This window comes from Panthera uncia (genome assembly GCF_023721935.1).
Source record: "Panthera uncia isolate 11264 chromosome C1 unlocalized genomic scaffold, Puncia_PCG_1.0 HiC_scaffold_3, whole genome shotgun sequence".
Taxonomy (NCBI): domain Eukaryota; kingdom Metazoa; phylum Chordata; class Mammalia; order Carnivora; family Felidae; genus Panthera; species Panthera uncia.
In genome coordinates this window covers 60,230,187-60,248,293 of record NW_026057584.1, presented here as the reverse complement: position 1 = coordinate 60,248,293, position 18,107 = coordinate 60,230,187, and the positions used below count along the sequence as shown (strand labels likewise).

Below are 18,107 nucleotides of genomic sequence, written 5' to 3'. Positions count from 1 at the left end.
CCAAACCTGCCCCCAGGGATGTGGCAGAGCGGACCCGAGCCAGGGAGGCGCCGCCGAGGGGAGCGCTGCGCTAGGCACACGGCTCTCGGGAGGACAGCGCTCGGTTGGCCGCCTCCGGTACCGCCACCCCCACCCCCGTGCGCGACTTCGCGCTCCGAGGCCGCGGCCGGGCTCCGGAGCCCTAGCTGACCGCTGGACCGGGTGACGGCGGCTAGGAGAAGCGATGCCCCTTTCTGGGCGTTGGGGGCGGGCGGAGGGTGGGGACAGTAGTGGGGGGAGGGCGGCTGCGCCGAGCCGCTGGTTTCTGGGAAGTACGGCGCGCCGGGGGAGGCGGGAGGCTGAAGAGCCGCGGGCCGCGGAGGTCCCGGCGCGGGTGCTGCAGCCCATTGTGCGCCCCACGCGGCGCGCTCTGTTGCAGAGGAGCCCCGGCCGGGAAGTGTGGACGCGTTTCTCCCGAGGCCCGGCCGCCTCGCCCGCTCTAGTCCAGCGGAGCCGGAGCGCCTCGGACCAATCCCCGGTGATTATGCAAGACAGCGGACCAATCAGCTCCGTCAGCTCATGAATATTTATGACCTTGGCTGAGTCAAAGCTTTGAAGCGAGTTTGGGGAGCTCGGCAGCATCATGCTTAGACTTTTCAAAGAGACAAACTCCATTTTCTTATGAATGGAAAGTGAAAACCCCTGTTCCGCTTAAATTGGGTTCCTTCCTGTCCTGAGAAACACAGAGACCCCCAAAAGGGAAGCAGAGGAGAGAGAGAGACCCACACCCAGACCCCGCGAGAAGAGATGACCATGACCACCATGCCAGAAAGTCTCAACAGCCCCGTGTCGGGCAAGGCGGTGTTTATGGAGTTTGGGCCACCCAACCAGCAAATGTCTCCTTCTCCCATGTCCCACGGGCACTACTCCATGCACTGTTTACATTCGGCGGGCCATTCGCAGCCCGACGGCGCTTACAGCTCGGCCTCGTCTTTCTCCCGACCGCTGGGCTACCCCTACGTCAACTCGGTCAGCAGCCACGCGTCCAGCCCCTACATCAGTTCGGTGCAGTCCTACCCGGGCAGCGCCAGCCTCGCCCAGAGCCGCCTGGAGGACCCAGGTACGTGCGCCTGCCAGGGAGGAGAGGGAGAGGAAAGGGTACGAAGGGAGAGAGGGACAGAAGGAGGGAGGAAAGGAGGGAGGAAGAAGGGGGAGGAAGAGAGAGAGAGAGAGAGAGAGGAGGGAGAGGGGGAGAGAGGTGGGGGTGGGGAGGGCGCCGGAGCAATGGAGGTTTCGGGTATCAATCTATGGATCCTTGTCATAGCAAAGAAAAAAAAATATTTCAAAATTCCACCCAACTCGCGACTATCCAGTAAAGGATAAATCTGAGATAAATCCCCTGGCACTGTCTGGGCCTCTGGGTGGCTCTGTGCGCCGAGCACACAATGCCCCTTTGGAAAACAGAAACCCACATGTGCACGTATTAGTCTCAGTAATTATTTATTGCGTAGCGCTATAAACAATGTATGCAATTAAGGGTAATTAAACCTCAACTGCCGCCTGCAAAAATAGCAAACTTTCCCTGCAAAGGCAGGAACTGCACGCTTGGGAACTGCCCCAGTCCGCCTGCAGCGGCCCGGGTCTGGCCCTCGGACTTTACGGGACACTTCCCTGGCTTTCGGAGTTTCTTGAGCGTTCTTTCTCTCAGCCCAGCCACCGCCACCCCTCGGTTGCCACTGGCCCTGGGCTCCCCACACTAAAGGCTGTCCCTGCATTAACAGCGGCCCTCCGCTTCTGCTGTCCCTCCAGGGGCTGACTCCGAGAAGAGCACGGTGGTGGAAGGCGGTGAAGTGCGCTTCAATGGCAAGGGGAAAAAGATCCGCAAACCCAGGACGATTTATTCCAGTTTGCAGTTGCAGGCTTTGAACCGGAGGTTCCAGCAAACTCAGTACCTAGCTCTGCCCGAGAGGGCGGAGCTCGCGGCCTCCTTGGGACTCACGCAGACGCAGGTACCTTGCCGCTGCCCCTTCTGCCAAGCGGGCTTCCCGCGGCCGGCCTGCGCCCGGAGCTTCGCGTCTTGCTCTTTGCGTCTCAGGGTCGGAGGGTGTGTGTGTGTGTGTGTGTGTGTGTGTGTGTGTGTGTGTGTGTGTGTTTCCTACCCCTGGCTCTCCCTGCGTCTCTCCTTCCTTCCTCGTTCTCTCTGCCCTGGCTCTGGCTCTGTCGCTGCACTCTGTACTCCACGCTACCGGCCGCCCGGCCCTCGGCCCCTGGACAATCTGATTAGGGCGAGGAAGGATTTCCCTAGACGTTTGTTTGGGGACTCTCCGGTCACACGTGCCCGAACAACTGGAACAATAGACGCTGGGCTTAATCCCTTCTTTGCCTTTAAAGTGTGTGGCTAATGACTCAGGGCCCGGGCCGGAGCCTCTGTCTCCCTCCTCCTCCTCTTTCTCACCCGGTTGGGGTAAGAGGAAATCGTTTCCTCTGCCTTCTCACCTCCCAAGTCCCAGACCCTGGAGGAGAAACGGGACCTTCCTTCCCGGATTGCGCTTAAGACTTTGGGGAGCCCGTGGGCTTTCTGATCACGACTGGCGCAGGTTTCCAACGTCTGGGCCGGGATTTGGAGCAGAGCTGGGGAGCGCAAACAGACACTAAGACACTTAAAGGTTGATTTAAGTCCAAATGAAAAGTTTAACGAAATCTTTGGCCTCCTCAGTCAGCCCCCAACTCACTCAAGGGCAGAAAGAATGGAGCAAGGAGAAAGCAGGTGGCATTGCAAATAAATTTCCTCCACTCCTTTCCTCCACACGATTCTTTTATTGATGTTCATATTGGACTTGAAGACTCCATGTTGTGCAGGCGCTGCTTCTTCCCCAGACTATTGCCAGGGTCGGGCTGAGTTCCTGACAAGGGAAGGTCTGGACCACCCCCCCTTCACTCCTCACCACCACGCCCCCTTGGCTCTCTGAGAGCTGCCCCTGCGGGCCACCGGCGGCCGGCAGCCGTGCCTGCCAGCCTTTGATTCTTATAGGTGATGGTGGGGCTCTGCTCCTCCAGCGGAGAGCTGCCCAGTGGCACAGGGCAGAGAGGGGGATCCTAACTCGACTGTCCCACGCACAGCCCCCTTATCTCCCCGCCGACCACGGTAGGCACAATGGACCTAGCCGAGTCACATTATTGTCCGCTCTTGCAGGTCAAGATCTGGTTCCAGAACAAGCGTTCCAAGTTCAAGAAACTGATGAAGCAGGGCGGGGCGGCTCTGGAGGGTAGCGCACTGGCCAACGGCCGGGCGCTGTCTGCCGCCTCCCCGCCAGTGCCGCCCGGCTGGAACCCCAACACCTCATCCGGGAAGGGCTCGGGCGGCAGCGCGGGCTCCTACATCCCCAGCTACACGTCGTGGTACCCCTCGGCGCACCAAGAAGCTATGCAGCAACCCCAACTCATGTGAGGTTGCCCGCCCGCACCCTCCCGCCTCCTTCCCGTCTCCCCCGGCCCGGGCCCCTCCCGCCTCCCGGTCCATCCACCCTGTCCGCAAGCCCTGGACCCGGAGAAGGACCCGGGGGGAAAGAAGAAGGAACAGCGAAGGCAGGACGCCCGCCAACTCCTTGGAGTCCCGCGAGGTCTGGACCGGCGACTTCCCGGCGCCCGTGCGCTCGCCCTCGCCCCGGCCTGGGCCGCGCGGCGACAGCAGACAGCGGCCTCGGAGCGCGGGCACAACTGCCCGAGACAGCCAGAGCAGCAAGACGAGCCAGCTGGACCCGACCTGCCGACCCTCAGCTGTGTGGGACTATCAGGAAAAACAAAAACAATGTAGAAAAAGCAAAAGCTCTTTTCTGTTCTGTCCGTCTCTTGTCTCCTTTCGCTGTGTATCTGTGCGCTGACGAAGTCGAGGTCCTCGTCCGTCCACTGTCCTCAATCTGCGGCCTCTGAAAAAAGTCACCAGGTCGGAAGAGGCTCGGGCCGCCGGGCCCCAGCTCCGCATGCTGGGACGTTTTGCCCTTTCGGACTTTCTCCTGGGCCTGCCTCACCATCTGTGTAGTTCGTTCGGGAACTGGGGGGAAACTGGAGGGAGGGGTTCTTATTTATTGAGAAATGGACTTCGCCTGAGGGTGAATGTTGGCCAATTCGCAGTTCTGTGGGGTGCAAGGAGCGCACGGTCCGAAAGCACCGATTACTTTAAACGCACCCGGAAAAACGAATAAGGAGGACCTGGTGATTTTTAACTTCTACAGTAACTTTTGTACTTCGCTGGTATGGAGAGGTTGGAACCTAATGCTTTGCATTTTTACATGTTCCGTATTATTTTTAAAAGAAAAAAAAAGAGAAATGAAGCAACACAATTTTCTCGTCTCGGGAAAAACACTTTGGTCGCTTTGCCTGGACAAGAAGGAAAATCCTAATTCCCTCCTTGGGAAGCAAGGGAGAGGACCGATGGGCAGTGAGGAAAAAACAGGCAGGCAGAAAGGAGTGCCCTAGAGCCAGTGAGCTTTAAAGTAAGACAAAAGCAGCACTAATCCCCAGAGGCTCAACCACAGAATAATGCCAGGCAGCACCCTGGACGCCTAGTCTCCAGTGCAGGATCTAATCGCTGTACATATTATTATTGTTGTTAATTATTATTGTTATTATTATTGTTCCGTAAACATGTTGCACAAGCTTAGCTTTTTTCCGTTCTGTTGTGTGTGGCTGTAAACCCCGATGCTTTGTGAAATGAGAATCTTGACATTTTACTTGTGAAATTTGGAAAATGTGATCAGTTGAAATCAACCGTGTTTTGTGTTCTCTATGTCAAAGTTTAGTTTTATATTGAGAATGTTAACTTATTGATTTGTATCTTGAAAAAAAAGAACTTTGTAAATAAGTTATAAAGTTTCTCTGAGACAGTAAAATTATGGTTTCGAGAAAGAACTGCTGTCTGGTGTGCTGTGTGAGGGGGTTCTGTGGGCTGGGTGGAGAGAGGGCCTCCACCTCTCGGGACACATAGCGGCAGGGGTAGATTCCTGCTCCAGACTACCAGAATCACCGGCAAGGCCCTCCCTAGCCGCTGGGACCGTTTATTTTGCCCTGCTTCTGACCCCCAAGGGGTCTGATCCCTACCTGGGTTAGAGGGTGGGCAGTGACTCTTGGCCAGGGCCTTGGAAGGGGGGGATCAGGAACAGGTGCTGTGTGAAGGGGGGGGGGGGGGGGGGTTCTGGAACCAAAAGGACTGTGAAGGCTGGTTGAGAGGAGATGAAAGCAGAGCTCAAAGGCAGCCGGCCAGGGAGACTTGAGTGCTCCCCACACCCAGTCACCTCACCGGAAGCCTAGACGACTGAAAGCAGAGACACTGGGGGCTTGGCCCCTAGCCTTCGCGGCGATCTGGCCTTCCGGCTTTTGCTTGCCCGCAGGGCTCCCGATCCCGACGCGGAAAAGACGCGACCAGACACCGGAAAGGGGCCGGAAGGACACGTCTGTCAGGCTACACCCAGTCAATCACTGAGCTCCGGGGGACAGTCCCAAGGCGCCACCTGGGCCCCTCCACAGCCACTCCCACCCATCGGGCCCATCCTCTACAAGAGGCCTCTTCCCGCCTAATGATCCCCAGCTTCTCTCTGCGCCTCAGATGGAAATTCCAAGGGAGGGGCGGAAAGGCTCCGCTGACTCCTTGGAACCCAGGAGCTGGCCGAAGACACCCACCCCCACCCCCCCACTGTAGCCCGAAAGTCCCGAGGCCAGGCCAGTAAGGGGTCACCTTCAGTGGAACTCTCTGATGAGTTCTTTCCAGGAGAATGTGGACTCTCGAGCAACTAGAACCCGCCTAGCTCCCTCCACCCGGTGGCCCGGCGTCTCGCCCCAACCCCAATCCCAGACCCTGCAGCTGAGCTCAGGAAGCTCGGTGAAGCTGCGGGCCCGGACGGGCTGCTTGGAGCGGTTCCCGCTTCCCTCGCACTCGCCTTCCCACACTGCTTCCTGCGGGCTGGCCCTCCGCTTTGGGGGGCCCTTTGCAGCGCGCGGTGGGGAGCAAAGCAGGGAAGGCAGTGATCTGTGTTGTGACAAGCACCCATTTTTCAATTGGTGCTGGTGAAAGAGCAGATGCTCCAGGCTCTTCTGACGCCCTTTGGGAAGGGGAGGGGAAGTGGTGGAGGGGCGGTGATGGAGGGAGCTGGGGAAGTAGTGGGGGATGGAGCCCGGGGACCTCGAGGCCCCCTCAGGGCTTGGGATTGGAGCTTGTCCTGCCCTGCGGGCCCCCATAACCCGGAGCTCAAATGCGAGAGATAAGATCTCCGAGACCGGGAGCAGACGGGCCTCAAAGCTGGGAGATAACTGATTTCCCAGACCGGGTTCCAACGCGGGGTAGGGACCTTCCCGGATTCGGTTTTGCCTGGAGATGTGACTTTGCTAGAGGGGAGTTTTGGCTGATTGCTCTCGCGCATCCGACGCCGGTGCGGCAGCCAGGGCCCAGCGCCTGAAGCCACAGGCAAAAATCTGTTTGGTCAAGCGGATTTTAATATTTCGAGATATTAGCTTATACTAATTTAATAATCTCTTGCTAACAGTTCAAATAGAGAAATTATTAGTTTTAGCTCAACGAAGGCGGTCTTTAGTTAGGCTCTATTATAATTATAAGCAGTTGCACTTTTAAAAAATGTTAATCTCAATATAGGCCTAATTAATGCTGCCTTGTTACTGACAAGTAGTTCATCAAATATCTGATTCAAAGATTTTCATAATGAGTATATTAATTAAACTATGAATAATCTAAAGGTGGTTATATTTAAACAATACCTCATTATAATGATTAAATACTGATTTCGAATATTATGTCTTAACAATTGTCACTTAGAAAACACAACCTTTCCTTATGTATGAGTCTGTAATGGCAAAATGCAATTTTGGGATTTTTTTCCCCCTTGTTCAAAAAATGTGAACCTCATTTTAAAACACTTCTGAAATAGGTTACACACAGCTTAATGATTATCAAAATGACTCTTTTCTGCAAAAAAAGACCCCAAAGTGCGCGTACAGCTGCAAACCCAAGAGGGTCAGCATCATTTCACTGTATTCTCTTCTTGATTACAAGCCGGGCCCATCAAACACAACATAATTACAGTAATTTCAGGTTTATTTATTCTAATGCAGTTTCCCCATCTCTCTGGTAATTATGAGCAATTTTTTCGCCCAGGGAATCTTTTTGCATTAACAAAAGAGATAACGCACTGAAAGCCAAATTTGCTGTGCATTGAGAAAAGGGAAAAAAAAAAATCAAATAGGTGCGAGCTGCCATCTCTGCAATTCTCTGGTACCGGAGCCGGCAAATTGCTTGCAGGTGTATGGAGCAAGCTTGTCAATGGCCAGGCCTCCAAATTAGCAAATGCACAGCGTCGAAGTAGTGAAGACAGACTTAGCAAAATTGCCAAACAACAGATACCTCTTTAATATCTTCTCTCACACACACTTGCTCTAAAAGGGGCAGGGGTGGAGGGGGGTGGAGGGGCACAAGCAACAATCCCCATTCCCCTTCTCACTGGCCTTGGCTTTCATAAGCCTGGGACTGAGTGATCCTTCAAGTAGTAGTCTCATTGTGGAAGGACCCAGCTTCTCATTCTAGGCAACATTTTTTAAAATATAAGATTTGGAAACGTACTTATCGTTCATAGCTTTCCTTCATTGATTTTTACATTGTATTTTTCTTTCTTTCTTCTTGGGATCTGAACCTGGGCTGGGTCAGATGGCTCTTCAGCCTTCCCTATTCTGCGCTAATTTTAAGAGCCACAAAAAAGTTTAAAAATTCTCCCATCTATGAGCACAGAAATATGAACTTATTCTTAGACTTATTTAGTGAAAAAATTAACTAAATCTGTCCCCTTGAAGAAATTGCCCATTTCTGTCACCTATGGAAAGGTAGGTCTGGGCGCTGGATATAGAACCTGAGATAGTTGATCCCAAGAAAAATTGAGAGGAAAGAAGCAACTCGGGTCCTAAGCTGTGCATTTTCATCCTGCTATCTCTTTCTGTATCTTTTAACAACCGATTTCAGAATTATCTGGGTTTTGTCAAGCCACCGCCTGGGCTAAACATCCTGAAATCACAGGTTAAAGCGAACTTTTCTGCTCCTCATGCTGCACAAGCCATAGGCACCTCCATCAAATGCAGTACGGAGGGTAAGGGTCTCTCCCTCCCTGACTCAAAGAAACCCTCCTTCTTCAGTCCCCAGCTCCACAGCAGACCCCAACTCCAGTGTAGACAGGCAAACGGCTCTAAAGGGTGCCTTCCCCAGGCTCAAGAAACATGTCACCCACACCCACTCCTTTGCTACCCCCGCCCTCATCCCCCAACCTTCAGGGATTAACACTTCCTGAAACATCAAGTGTTTTTATAAAAAGAAAAAAAAAATAATCCTGACATCGCTGACAAGAAGTTTTGATGGAAGAATTAGCTGGTGCATACATAATCACTCCCCCACCCTCCTACTCCCGGAGCGGGAGCCACCGCGGCGGGCGCATTGCAGCCTTCCAACCCTCTGAAAAATGAAACCAGTTTCCACCCTTACCTTCTTCAGTGTCAATTTCAGATAATCTGGACACAATCTTTGCTAGATCAAATCAAAAGGGTCGAAGGCGGCATTTGTCTGGGAGAATGACAGGAAAGAAAAGGCAAAAAAGAAAAAAAAAAAGGAAATAAAAAGGAAAAATAGGAAATACAAAACCGACCAAACCAGATCAAAACAAAACCAGAAAACCAAAAAGAAGCCCCCAGCCCCATCCTCCTATCCTGAGAGTAAAGAGTGGAAAGAGGTCTCCAGGACCAGGCGCCTCCGAGCGCCGCAGGCTTTTTGCAGCGCTGCGCTTGCAGAATAGGACTGAAATTTTCGGCTATATAGCCTCTGTCTTTATAGCTGATGAAAAAAATTGCAGATTATTAGCATAAATGTTTACTCTTCATTACGCTGATGACATTGTGCACTCGAGATCTTGGTAATCTTTGGGAAAATTATGAGTAATTTTTAAAAATTTTAAAGCAGCAGCAGTTACCATGCAATTCAGGCTAATTCTGCGTAGGCTCCGAACGGATATAATTATCGAGGAGTCAAGATGTTATGCTAAAAACTATGCATTGATATTCCCATTTATTATGTACATACAACTTTGACAATGTTGATGCTTGAAATAGCAGGAAATTGTCTTGCGCAAAAATTACAGTCCATATTAGGACATCTGAAATTGCGAAGAATTATATAGTAATTGCAGGCTTTCAGATGGGAGAGCCAGAATGCTCAAACTAGTGCAAATGTGGATAAAATTACAGATCAGAGCAAAAATTAGGGAAAAAGGGGGTCTGGGATTTTTCAGGTTGGCTATAGGATTCCGGAAGTGTCTAATGCCACATGATTGCTGCAGCTTTAGGGGAGACATTCATGCCTCAAATAGCGCCTTGGCCAGGGTGGCTTTAATTGAATTTCTTGGGCTTTTTCTTTTAATAGGGGCAAATGAGAAAATTGGCCACCTAAGGCAAATTTTCACTGTTCTCCCCGTGAACATGTCGAGAAGAGAATCCCTTTCCCCGCGTGCCTGCTTTTCCCGGCTTGGATGCCACGGAAGCCCCGTGCCCCCATCCTAAATGTCGCAACTGGCAAGCAAGTGACTGAGCCGGACCTCCCGCACCCCCACCCCGACACTCCTTCCTTTCTTGTGTCCACTTCTACCCTCCTTCCTTCGGCCCCTTTCCCGGAGTCGCCTCCACCTTGCCGCCGGTCGGGGCCCCGGAATTTGAAGGCCGGGCCGGGGGGTGGGGGGGGGGGGGGGGGGGGAGGCGGGGAGTGGAGTGCGGGAATAGCTGTCGGACTGAGGAGTTGGTGTGAAAACGAGTCTGCTGTTTGGAGGCTTTGGGACGAGGAGGGAAGAAGCTGAGGGTCGTTGTGGCTCACCCTGAGACCACCGAGGCCCTTGTTTGGTCCCCACCGTCGGGAGATAGCGCCCCCCAGAAACACTCACTCCCCACTTGGGCGGCGCTTCTCTGGAGCTCTGAGACACCCTGCGACTTTAAGAAGCCAAGGCCAAGGCCGCGGAGGGATGGGGCGGGGCGGGGGTTGCCCCAGAGGAGGGGTCGACGCCGCTGCTGCCGCGGGCGGGAGAATCCTGCCGGTGTGCGGCCACCATTCGGAGCAGCCCAGACTCTGTCGAGTTCCAGGGCCAGAAGTGCCCATTGTTCTGTGAGCGACGATTACATTTCTAGGGTGTCTGAGACTCCTGCACCACGAAAAGGAGGGCAGGAAAGGGAGTGTGGGAAGCCGGCCGCGTTTGCTCCCGGCGGGCCCAGGTCTGCCCTCTGGGATTACCCTAGCGCGCTCCAAGTCCAGTCCTTCCCTCCCTCTCGCCTCTTCTCCGTCCCCGAAGTTCTAATCCTCGGCCCCGCAGCCCCTGCTGGCCGCACGCAGCCATTCTTCACTTTCCCGGGCTCCACACCTGATCCTCGCCCTCCCCGGTTACCCGCCCCCACGCCCCCTTGCGCTGGATGGACGCGACCCGGGACGCGGCGGGTGGCACCAGGGCTCCTGAGGATCTCCCCAGACGGCCTCCGGACATTTGCGGGAGCGCTGCCACACAGCCCGCAAACTGCTAAGACTCAGTAGTGATTGTGGTCTGGCACGACCCTGAGGACGAGTGAGCAGTCGGAGCCGGAGGCGGCCCCTGGAAGAAAGGTCTCTAGAGACTGTGCCTGTATTCTCACGTGGAGGCTCCGAGTGGTTGCTCTTCCAAGACCTGCCTGCTCTTTTCTTTCCTGAAACATATTGTCTCCCCCGCCCCGCCGGGCCCGGCCCCAGGCCCCAGGGCGGAATGTAACATCTTGTAATGTGGCAATCACTGCCAAACCCGTCCCTGCGAGGGGAACTCCCGCCGGGGGGGCCTCGGAGCGACGTGGGGCCTCCGCATCCGCCCCGGCCGGGGTTTAAGGGGGGAAGGGGCGGGGCAGCAGGAAAGGCGTGAGGGGCAGATCCCAGGTGGGGAGGGAGGTCCCGGCCGGGAGAGGCTTCTCTGGGGCTGTTTTGGGCGTCACGACCCTGCCAGAGCCCTCTAGTCTCGGGAAAGCCTGGTGGGACAGGGCCAGGGGCCCGCGTAACCGGGACTGCAGGATCGCGCCCCACTCACCGGCTTCTGGGGACCCCAGAAATCAAATGCAAGGGGACCTGTACTTTAGGAGGAAGAGAGGATCTGTAGCTTCATTCTCAAGGAGATCTCTGACCCTAAACAGGTTTATGGCACTGGTGGTCGCTGGTCCCTTTCGGGAAAGGAGCCGGCTTTTGACTTTTGAGCGAGTGCTTGGGACGGGGACAGCGGGGTGGGCTGTGTGGGTGTGCGGAGTTGCTTCTGGGTTTTACCGCCAGTGAGGACAACTTTTTTTCTTTTTTGAAAGGCAAGGAGGCTCTCTGACCCCTGACGTCTTTCTTCCCGGGGGCTTGTAACACTGGAGGGGACCATTCCACCACTTCTCTTCTCCCTTCACCCCCTCTTTCTCTCATCCCCCACCTTCTACCGCTGAACTGTTTGTAAACAAAGCTCCAGGTTTCCAGCGCACTCTCCGCCCCCAGCAAACCTGATACTTCCCCCAAACTCGCCCCACCAGTCTCGGAAATTCTTACACAGGACGGATATTCACAATTTTCACAAGTAATCCTGAAAGAAGGCCGAGGGGAAGCCTCCTAAACGGTCCCACATTGCAGCCGCACTGATTAGGCCCGGCATCCGTTCTCTTTCTTCTCTGCTCTCCCCAGCCCGGGAGCCACAGGGCAGGCGGCGGGAATTCGGGGCCGCAGGAGGGGGGTGTGTCTACGCCTAGTGGAGCACCCGGGTCTGGTGGCCCGCAGCCCGGCGCGCGCTGGGGGAGGGGAGCCAGGAATGAGAGGAGAAGGGGATGCTGGCGCGCCCGGGCTGCCTGCCTCGGGGACTGGAACTCAATACCAGCGCTCTGCCAGAGTTCCAAGCAACCCTGCCAGGAGGTGGGGCGGAGAGGGCCGGGCACCCCTCACTCTTCGGCTTCCCTCCCCCTGCTTCCCAGCGCTTGTCATATCCTGTCTCTGGCCTGATATTTCACGCGAGCAAATGGAAGGGGATTACAATGAAGATTTATGTGTGTTCCGAGCGCGACTGGTTTCCCAGTGTAGGGAGCCGAGGTCGCTGCTTCCCATTTCCATTTTTCATTCGCGCTTTGGGTAGCGCAGTCCCGCGCGGGGGGAGCGTGTCTGCGCGGCGGCGGGCTGATCACAGGGCTCCGCGTCTCCCGGCGGGCCGTGAGACTGTGAGAAAGACTTGCCAGCTCGTTGCCCCCGGCGGGGCTGGAGCCGGCCCCTGCCTCCCCCAGCCGGGCTTTGTTTGTCCCCTCGCTTACCCCTCCCCCTCCCCGCCCCCCTCACTTCTGGGACCTGGGCGCATCCTAGCTTTCCCTTCTCTTTGCCCTTCTCCTCGTCTGCGGAAACGCCCCCTTCCTCTGGCCCCTGCACCCTCCCGCTCTCTGCTTAGCGGGCTTCCCGGGGAAAGACGCGCCGTGGCCTGGCGCGACCCCGCCGCTGCCGGGTGCCAGGTTCGGTGACTCCAGCGAGTCTGTGGGGCCTCGGCCCACCCCGGAGCTGGGGCCGCCCGCCCTCCTGGCTCCCAGGCTCGCTCATGCCAAGGCCTGTTGCGTGATTCCAACTTGGGCTGACATTCCCTGCCCCGGGCGCTCCGGCGTAGGCCTCTTAATCATCTTGTCTGCTGCAGATCCTCGACACCAGCCAATTTACTGCCCCGTCTCTCCTCGCTGGTTTCAGGAGGGGGAGGGGAGTGCGCGCAAAGGGGGGGGGGGGCACATACAACCGCAGGAGGAAGGCTGGCACCGGCTACTGGCACTCAAAGAAAACCACGGAATTTGGAACTGGGGGGAGAGAGAGCAGGCATGGGGGTCTTCTAGGCAGCGGCTGCTTAGGGAAGCTAGAATCACAGGGTCAGTGAGCTTTCAGCTCAGGTCTTCCTAGCCTGAGAAAACAATGCAGGAATGAAAACGGACACTGGATTGTGTAGCCTCTCTGTGTTTCCCAGAGCCCCCCACTCCCTGTCCATATTCGGTTGTAAGCTAGACTCCATGCAGGCCCCAAAACAATCTGGCCGGAAAAGACAAGATTCCTTTCATGATGATGCCACTGAGTCTAGAAAGTAACCCCGGTCTTATGTCTGTGTTTTTTTGGCAGAGTGGAGTTGAAGACACACAAGGATGGCCTGAATAGCCATCCCAGAGAAGAGGAGGCCTGGATCTGGCAAGCAGAGCTCTCTGGTCCGTCTGTAATCTCCTCTCCAGTAGAGGCAGGTCTCTTCAGAGGGGATGGCTGAGGTTCAGGCTCTCATGTAAGAAGGGGCCAGAGCTTCCCCAGCTCTAGAGTGCTGCTCTAACACACAGGGTGAAGTTGGAAAGGCCTCTGGGTATCTCTGGGCCTCAAAAACACAGGCACAAGTGAAGCCTCCCTGTTTTGGGAGACATTGGAATAAAACAATATACTACCAACAGCAAAAATGGGTACTTACCATGTGCCAGGCACTGTGTTACATCATCGTCTCATTATACACTCACAGAAACTCTGAGATAGTTATTATTTCTCCTATCGTATAGATCTGCACACTGAGGCACAGAGAGGTTACACTGAGTAGCCCAAAGTGGCTAAGAAGCTTCCATTGTAGGCCCCAGTGCTTTGAAGGAAAGGGGCTTTTAGTTCAGGCCTGCATTAGCCCCCTAACCCCTGGCCTTGGCAGAGAATGTCAGAAAGTAGGGTCACTTCCAAAACTGGAAGCCAGTTGGGGTGGGATCCAAGGTGGAAGGCAGGGCTGAATGGTGTGACGACCTTTCCCCTCAGAGAAGGTGAAGTGGAAGGATGCCGCCTGCATCAGTGTCTGCGTGAATGTGCATGTGTGCACGCGTGGGTATGTAGGTTTCTGTATCAGTGTGTGTGAATGTGCGTGCATGAATTTTTGTCAGTGTGTATGTGTGTGTGTGAGACTCAGTAGGAGTGTGTGTACGAGAGTGAGAGTATGTCAGTAGAGATGTGACTGTGAGAGTCACAGTGCGTGATTGTATGTGTGCTAGCGCAGCCCTGTGTGCCGGGGTCGCCCTGCATTCCAGAGCAGCCAACCGAGTTTCCCGGAGGGCCGGGGTGACTCACTGAGCTCTCGGCTCAGCCAGCCCCAGAAGGGCCTCAGGGCAGACAGAGGGGAGGGTCCAAGGTAGGGGTCTGACCCCGGTTTCGGCAGCGCTCCGGCGGCGACTGCAGGTCCCCCGTGGGGGCTCCGATGCACTGCCTGGCCAGCACCACTGGCGCGGGGGCGGCAGAGACCGCCCAGGCTCGGGGCGGCGGCGCCGGCACTGGAGGGGCCCGGCGGGCGTAGGCTGCAGCCGCCCCGGCTCGGAGTGAGTCACCGCGCCGAGAGCTGGCGAACCCAGCGCCGAGACTCGGGTGCCGGCAGAGCGTGAACGTTTCAGGGAGGCCGGCGTGGAGCGCGCCTGTTCCCGCCTCGCCGCGCCCCACGGCTCTCTCGGCCTCTGAGAGATGTGAATGTCACTCGTGGCTGGCCAGGTTCCCCGCCCGGGGAAGCGGCTCGAGGTTCCAGGTCACTACGCCAAGGAACAAGCGCACACATCCAATGAAAACAATAATTTATTTAAATAATCTCTTCATATTGTAAAATCAACATTAAGAGCATGTTGTTTTCATAATAAATAACCCCAAAATACCTTTCATTTCAAGAACAAAGACTTTAGGATAAGATAAAACAAAACCAAATCAGTAGCTTAGTTCAACTGAGAAAATTTTCAAAGGGAAAAATAAAATGGAGGGGTTGCTGAGGTTACTGCTAAACCGCAGTTTTCACAAGTGGGCGTTTACAAAAAGTCCGAAAAGACGAGTATTTTTATACAAATAAATCAGTGGGAAAATCTGCACAGACACCTTTATTTACAAACTCTATGTCGAAGTCCACCCTAATAATCCTGAATAGGTTTTAAAAAAGATAATTTAAACACATTTTTTTTGCAGTGTCCACGTATTAAAAAATCATTTTTTCCCCCAACATCAAAATGAGGTCATCCGCAAAGGCACCTAAACTTTTAAAAAAATAAAAATAAAAAAACTCCACTGGTGATGGATGAGGAGAGGGCTAAGGAAGCGTTCCTGGGGGAGAGCTATGGCGGGGCGGAGGGGGGCTCGGAGGGCTGGAGACGGCAGGGCAGAAAAAAAGCGGCGGGCCGCCCGGGTCACGGGGGCGGGTGGGGGAGGGCGCGCCGGCCCGGGAGGTCAGTCAGCCCGGCCGACTGGGGCTGGGCCTGGGGGCGGGCAGGGAGAAAGGAGCCTCAGAGCACCCTGGAAACCTCGCGGGCGGGGGAGGCGTCCCTCTCGGACTCAGCTCGTGGCCCGCGGCGAGGAAGGCGCCCGACCGCCTGGCTGGGCGGGGAGGGTGGGGAGGCAAGTCTGAGGCGGGGCTCAGGTCGGAAAGGAGGCCGCGGCGGGCTGCCCTGCCCGGGGGCCTCGGAGAAGAGCCTTCCAGGTCCCGGCCGCACTGTGGCCGCGCGAGGGAGCAGGGCCCGTGGCAGGCCATCTCGGTCGCTCCTCCCGGAGGGGTGGGAGGCATCCGCGGGCCAGTCGGAGGGACCCTCTGGCTCTTGGAGCGAGCACGGAGGATCACCGGTCTCTGCTCTCTCAGTCTCTGGCGCGGTCTCCCTCGGGTTAGAAAATCGTCCCGGCGCTCACCGGGGCGCCCCCGCCGCCGCCGTGGTGGTGGTGGTGATGGTGGTGGTGGTGCGGCTGCGGGGTCTGCGTTGGGTGCAGCAGCGGCGCGGCGGCCTGCAGGTGTGAGGTGGGGCCCGAGGCCTGGTGGTACCACGGGTAGTTGCCCAGGAAAGCCGAGGCCGCGCTGCTCGGGCTGGAGCCCGAGCTGCCCGCGCCGCTGCCGCCGCTGTTCGGGCCGCCGCCGCTCCCCACCCGCTGTGGCGCGCTGAAGTCCCAGGAGGCCGGCGCCGACACGGGCGGCGACGCACAAGGTGGCGAGCTGCTGGCCCCAGGGTGCTGCTCCGAGGGGATCTCACCGCTTTTCCACATCTTCTTGAACTTGGACCGGCGGTTCTGGAACCAGATTTTGACCTTTGTGGAAAACGGACCCGAGCGTTAGTGGAAGAACCTGGGTCTGGGGCAGGGGAGGGGGAGGAGGCGTAGAAATCACAGCCGGGCAGGTAACCGGGTCACGTGCCGCGGCCTTGGAGACTCGGGATGGTTCCTGCTCCATTAGGTAATCTCCGAAAGTCCGAGGCAGCTGGATCGTGCGTACCGCGGGGATGGTGACAGCGGGAAGGGGTCAGGAGGGCCAGTTATTTTACCCGTTTAATCAGTATCGCGCGGAAAGAAGATGTGGAAGCGGATTTCTGCCCACCCCAGGCCTTTCCTTTTCTCAAGCGCGGCGGCCCCTTGGGGGATTTCAGCTCCAGGCATAGAAGTTTAGGCCGCCCAAGGCGCGGGCCTCGAAATCCTTAAAGTTACTTTAAACGTACTTTTTAAAACATTGTCCGGACCCCTCCTGCTTCCCAGCCACCCCAGGCCAGCGCCCTCCTCGTTCCCCGCCAGGCCGGAAGCCCTCACCTGAGTCTGGGTGAGGCCCAGGGACGCCGCCAGCTCCGCTCGCTCGGGGAGGGCGAGGTATTGAGTCTTTTGGAAACGTCTCTGAAGAGCCGCCAGCTGGAAACTGGAGTAGATGGTACGGGGTTTCCGGACTTTCTTTGGCTTCCCATTCACGATCCGGATTTCAGGCTCGAGGTCCTCTTTCTCTGCAACGCAACGCCATCGTGAGAACAGTGCAGCGGGGGGACCCAAACAGTTCCCGCTGGGCTTAAGGGCCGGCCGTGGCACTTGGCCTGCGCCCGGAGGCGAGTTGTTGGAGACGCTGCGGGGCGCCCAGGCGCAACTTCGCTAAGTGCGGACTCCGGCCGCCGGACACCCGGGAGCTGGACCCTCCCGGAAGGGGAAGAAGGAGCAAACCGGAGAGAAAGAAGGAGCAGGTGGTAAGGAAATGAGGTTACCGCGAGGCATGCACCCGGCGCCCTTTCGGCCCCCGAGTCTCACCAGCTGAGCGCCGAGGGACGTACGCGGTGACCCTCGGCAGACTGGTGGTTGAGGAGGGTAAAAACGCTCAAGGAGGGCAGGGAGCAGGCAGTGTAAGCGTCCGGGTTCCGGATGGATCCCCGTCCCAAACATTTTTATCCCACCCATCCCAGTGGTGGATGACTAAAAACTAGGCTGACTTGGCACCTTTGACGCCAGCGTTGTGCTTACCAGGTTCGTTGTTGGCCGGGGAAGAACTGGTCCCGTAGGGTGCGTAGGAGGTGTAGGCGGCGGTGTAGCCCAGGTCGTAGCCGCTCTTAGCGGAATAAGGGACGTTGTTGAGGCCGCCGGCGTGGTACTGGTAGGAACCCATGTGCGCGTAGGGCGAGCCCCCACTTCCGCCGCCGCCCGCCGGGTGCTGCTGGTTGGTGTAGTAGCTGCTGTCGGTAGCTGTGGACACCGGGAGTGTGGGCGACTCCTGGGGCTTGTGGAGGCTGCTGCCGTTGCTGCCGCCGGGGCCAGCGCCGCCGCCGCTTGGGGGCTGCTGGTGCTGGTGGTACGTGCTGGAGGCCGTGATCTGGGTCGAGTGCATATCAGCCACCAGACTGTCAAAGACTCCAGTCATCCTGGCCCGGGATGGGAAAGAGCAGGGGTGGCGGGCGCGAGGGGGGAAGCGAGGCGCCTCCTCTGTCTCTCCCTGTCCCCTCCAGCAGCCAATGTAATTACGGGGGGGTGAGGGAGGGTGGGGAGGAAAACAAGAAATGTGGCAACGGTCTAGGCAACTCCTCCTCTAGGGGAGGCGATCACCGTGCACTGCTCGGGACAGCTGCCGCCGGCCGCATCCTCTCTCCGCCTCTCTGCCGGCTCGGCTTCTTGCCCAGCGCCCGCTCGGGCGGGGGGCGGGCGGCGGAGGGGGCAGGGGTGGCGGGGCCAGGCCGGGGCTCCGGGAGGCGGGAGCAGGTGAGCAGCCCAGAGCGGCTTTACGATTGTCTGCGGGGCGGGTTCCGGCAGCGTGGGCATTTAACACTCGTCACGTGAGCGCAGG

At 56.8% G+C, this 18,107-nt stretch overlaps 2 protein-coding genes across 3 annotated transcripts; one reads left to right on the top strand and one right to left on the bottom strand.

Moving 5' to 3' along the window:
* Positions 1-615: 615 nt before the first annotated feature.
* Positions 616-3,427, top strand: DLX1 (distal-less homeobox 1). 2 transcript variants are annotated; one of them, XM_049615534.1, is made up of 3 exons: positions 616-1,099; positions 1,789-1,988; positions 3,173-3,427. In XM_049615534.1, the coding sequence occupies exons 1-3, from the start codon at positions 787-789 to the stop codon at positions 3,425-3,427; spliced, it is 768 nt and encodes a 255-aa protein (XP_049471491.1). In that variant the 5' UTR covers positions 616-786. The 2 variants fall into 2 exon arrangements, with proteins under 2 accessions (XP_049471491.1, XP_049471492.1); XM_049615535.1 differs by lacking the exon at positions 1,789-1,988 and having other exon boundaries at positions 3,173-3,249.
* A 12,180-nt stretch (positions 3,428-15,607) lies between these two features.
* DLX2 (distal-less homeobox 2) lies at positions 15,608-17,888 on the bottom strand. Its single transcript, XM_049615536.1, has 3 exons — positions 17,294-17,888; positions 16,604-16,788; positions 15,608-16,111 (listed from the first exon to the last, which is right to left on the bottom strand). Exons 1-3 carry the CDS (start codon positions 17,685-17,687, stop codon positions 15,698-15,700), a joined length of 993 nt encoding a protein of 330 aa, XP_049471493.1. The 5' UTR covers positions 17,688-17,888; the 3' UTR covers positions 15,608-15,697.
* Positions 17,889-18,107: the final 219 nt, after the last annotated feature.

Bases quoted from the DNA above. Each gene is read 5' to 3' on its own strand.
- DLX1 (XM_049615534.1), top strand. From the start codon at position 787: ATGACCATGACCACCATGCCAGAAAGTCTCAACAGCCCCGTGTCGGGC. The intron at 1,100-1,788 runs GTACGTGCGCCT...CTGTCCCTCCAG, and splicing joins GAGCCGCCTGGAGGACCCAG to GGGCTGACTCCGAGAAGAGC. The intron at 1,989-3,172 runs GTACCTTGCCGC...CCGCTCTTGCAG, and splicing joins TGGGACTCACGCAGACGCAG to GTCAAGATCTGGTTCCAGAA.
- DLX2 (XM_049615536.1), bottom strand. From the start codon at position 17,687: ATGACTGGAGTCTTTGACAGTCTGGTGGCTGATATGCACTCGACCCAG. The intron at 16,789-17,293 runs GTAAGCACAACG...GTTGCGTTGCAG, and splicing joins CCCGGCCAACAACGAACCTG to AGAAAGAGGACCTCGAGCCT. The intron at 16,112-16,603 runs GTGAGGGCTTCC...TTTTCCACAAAG, and splicing joins TGGGCCTCACCCAGACTCAG to GTCAAAATCTGGTTCCAGAA.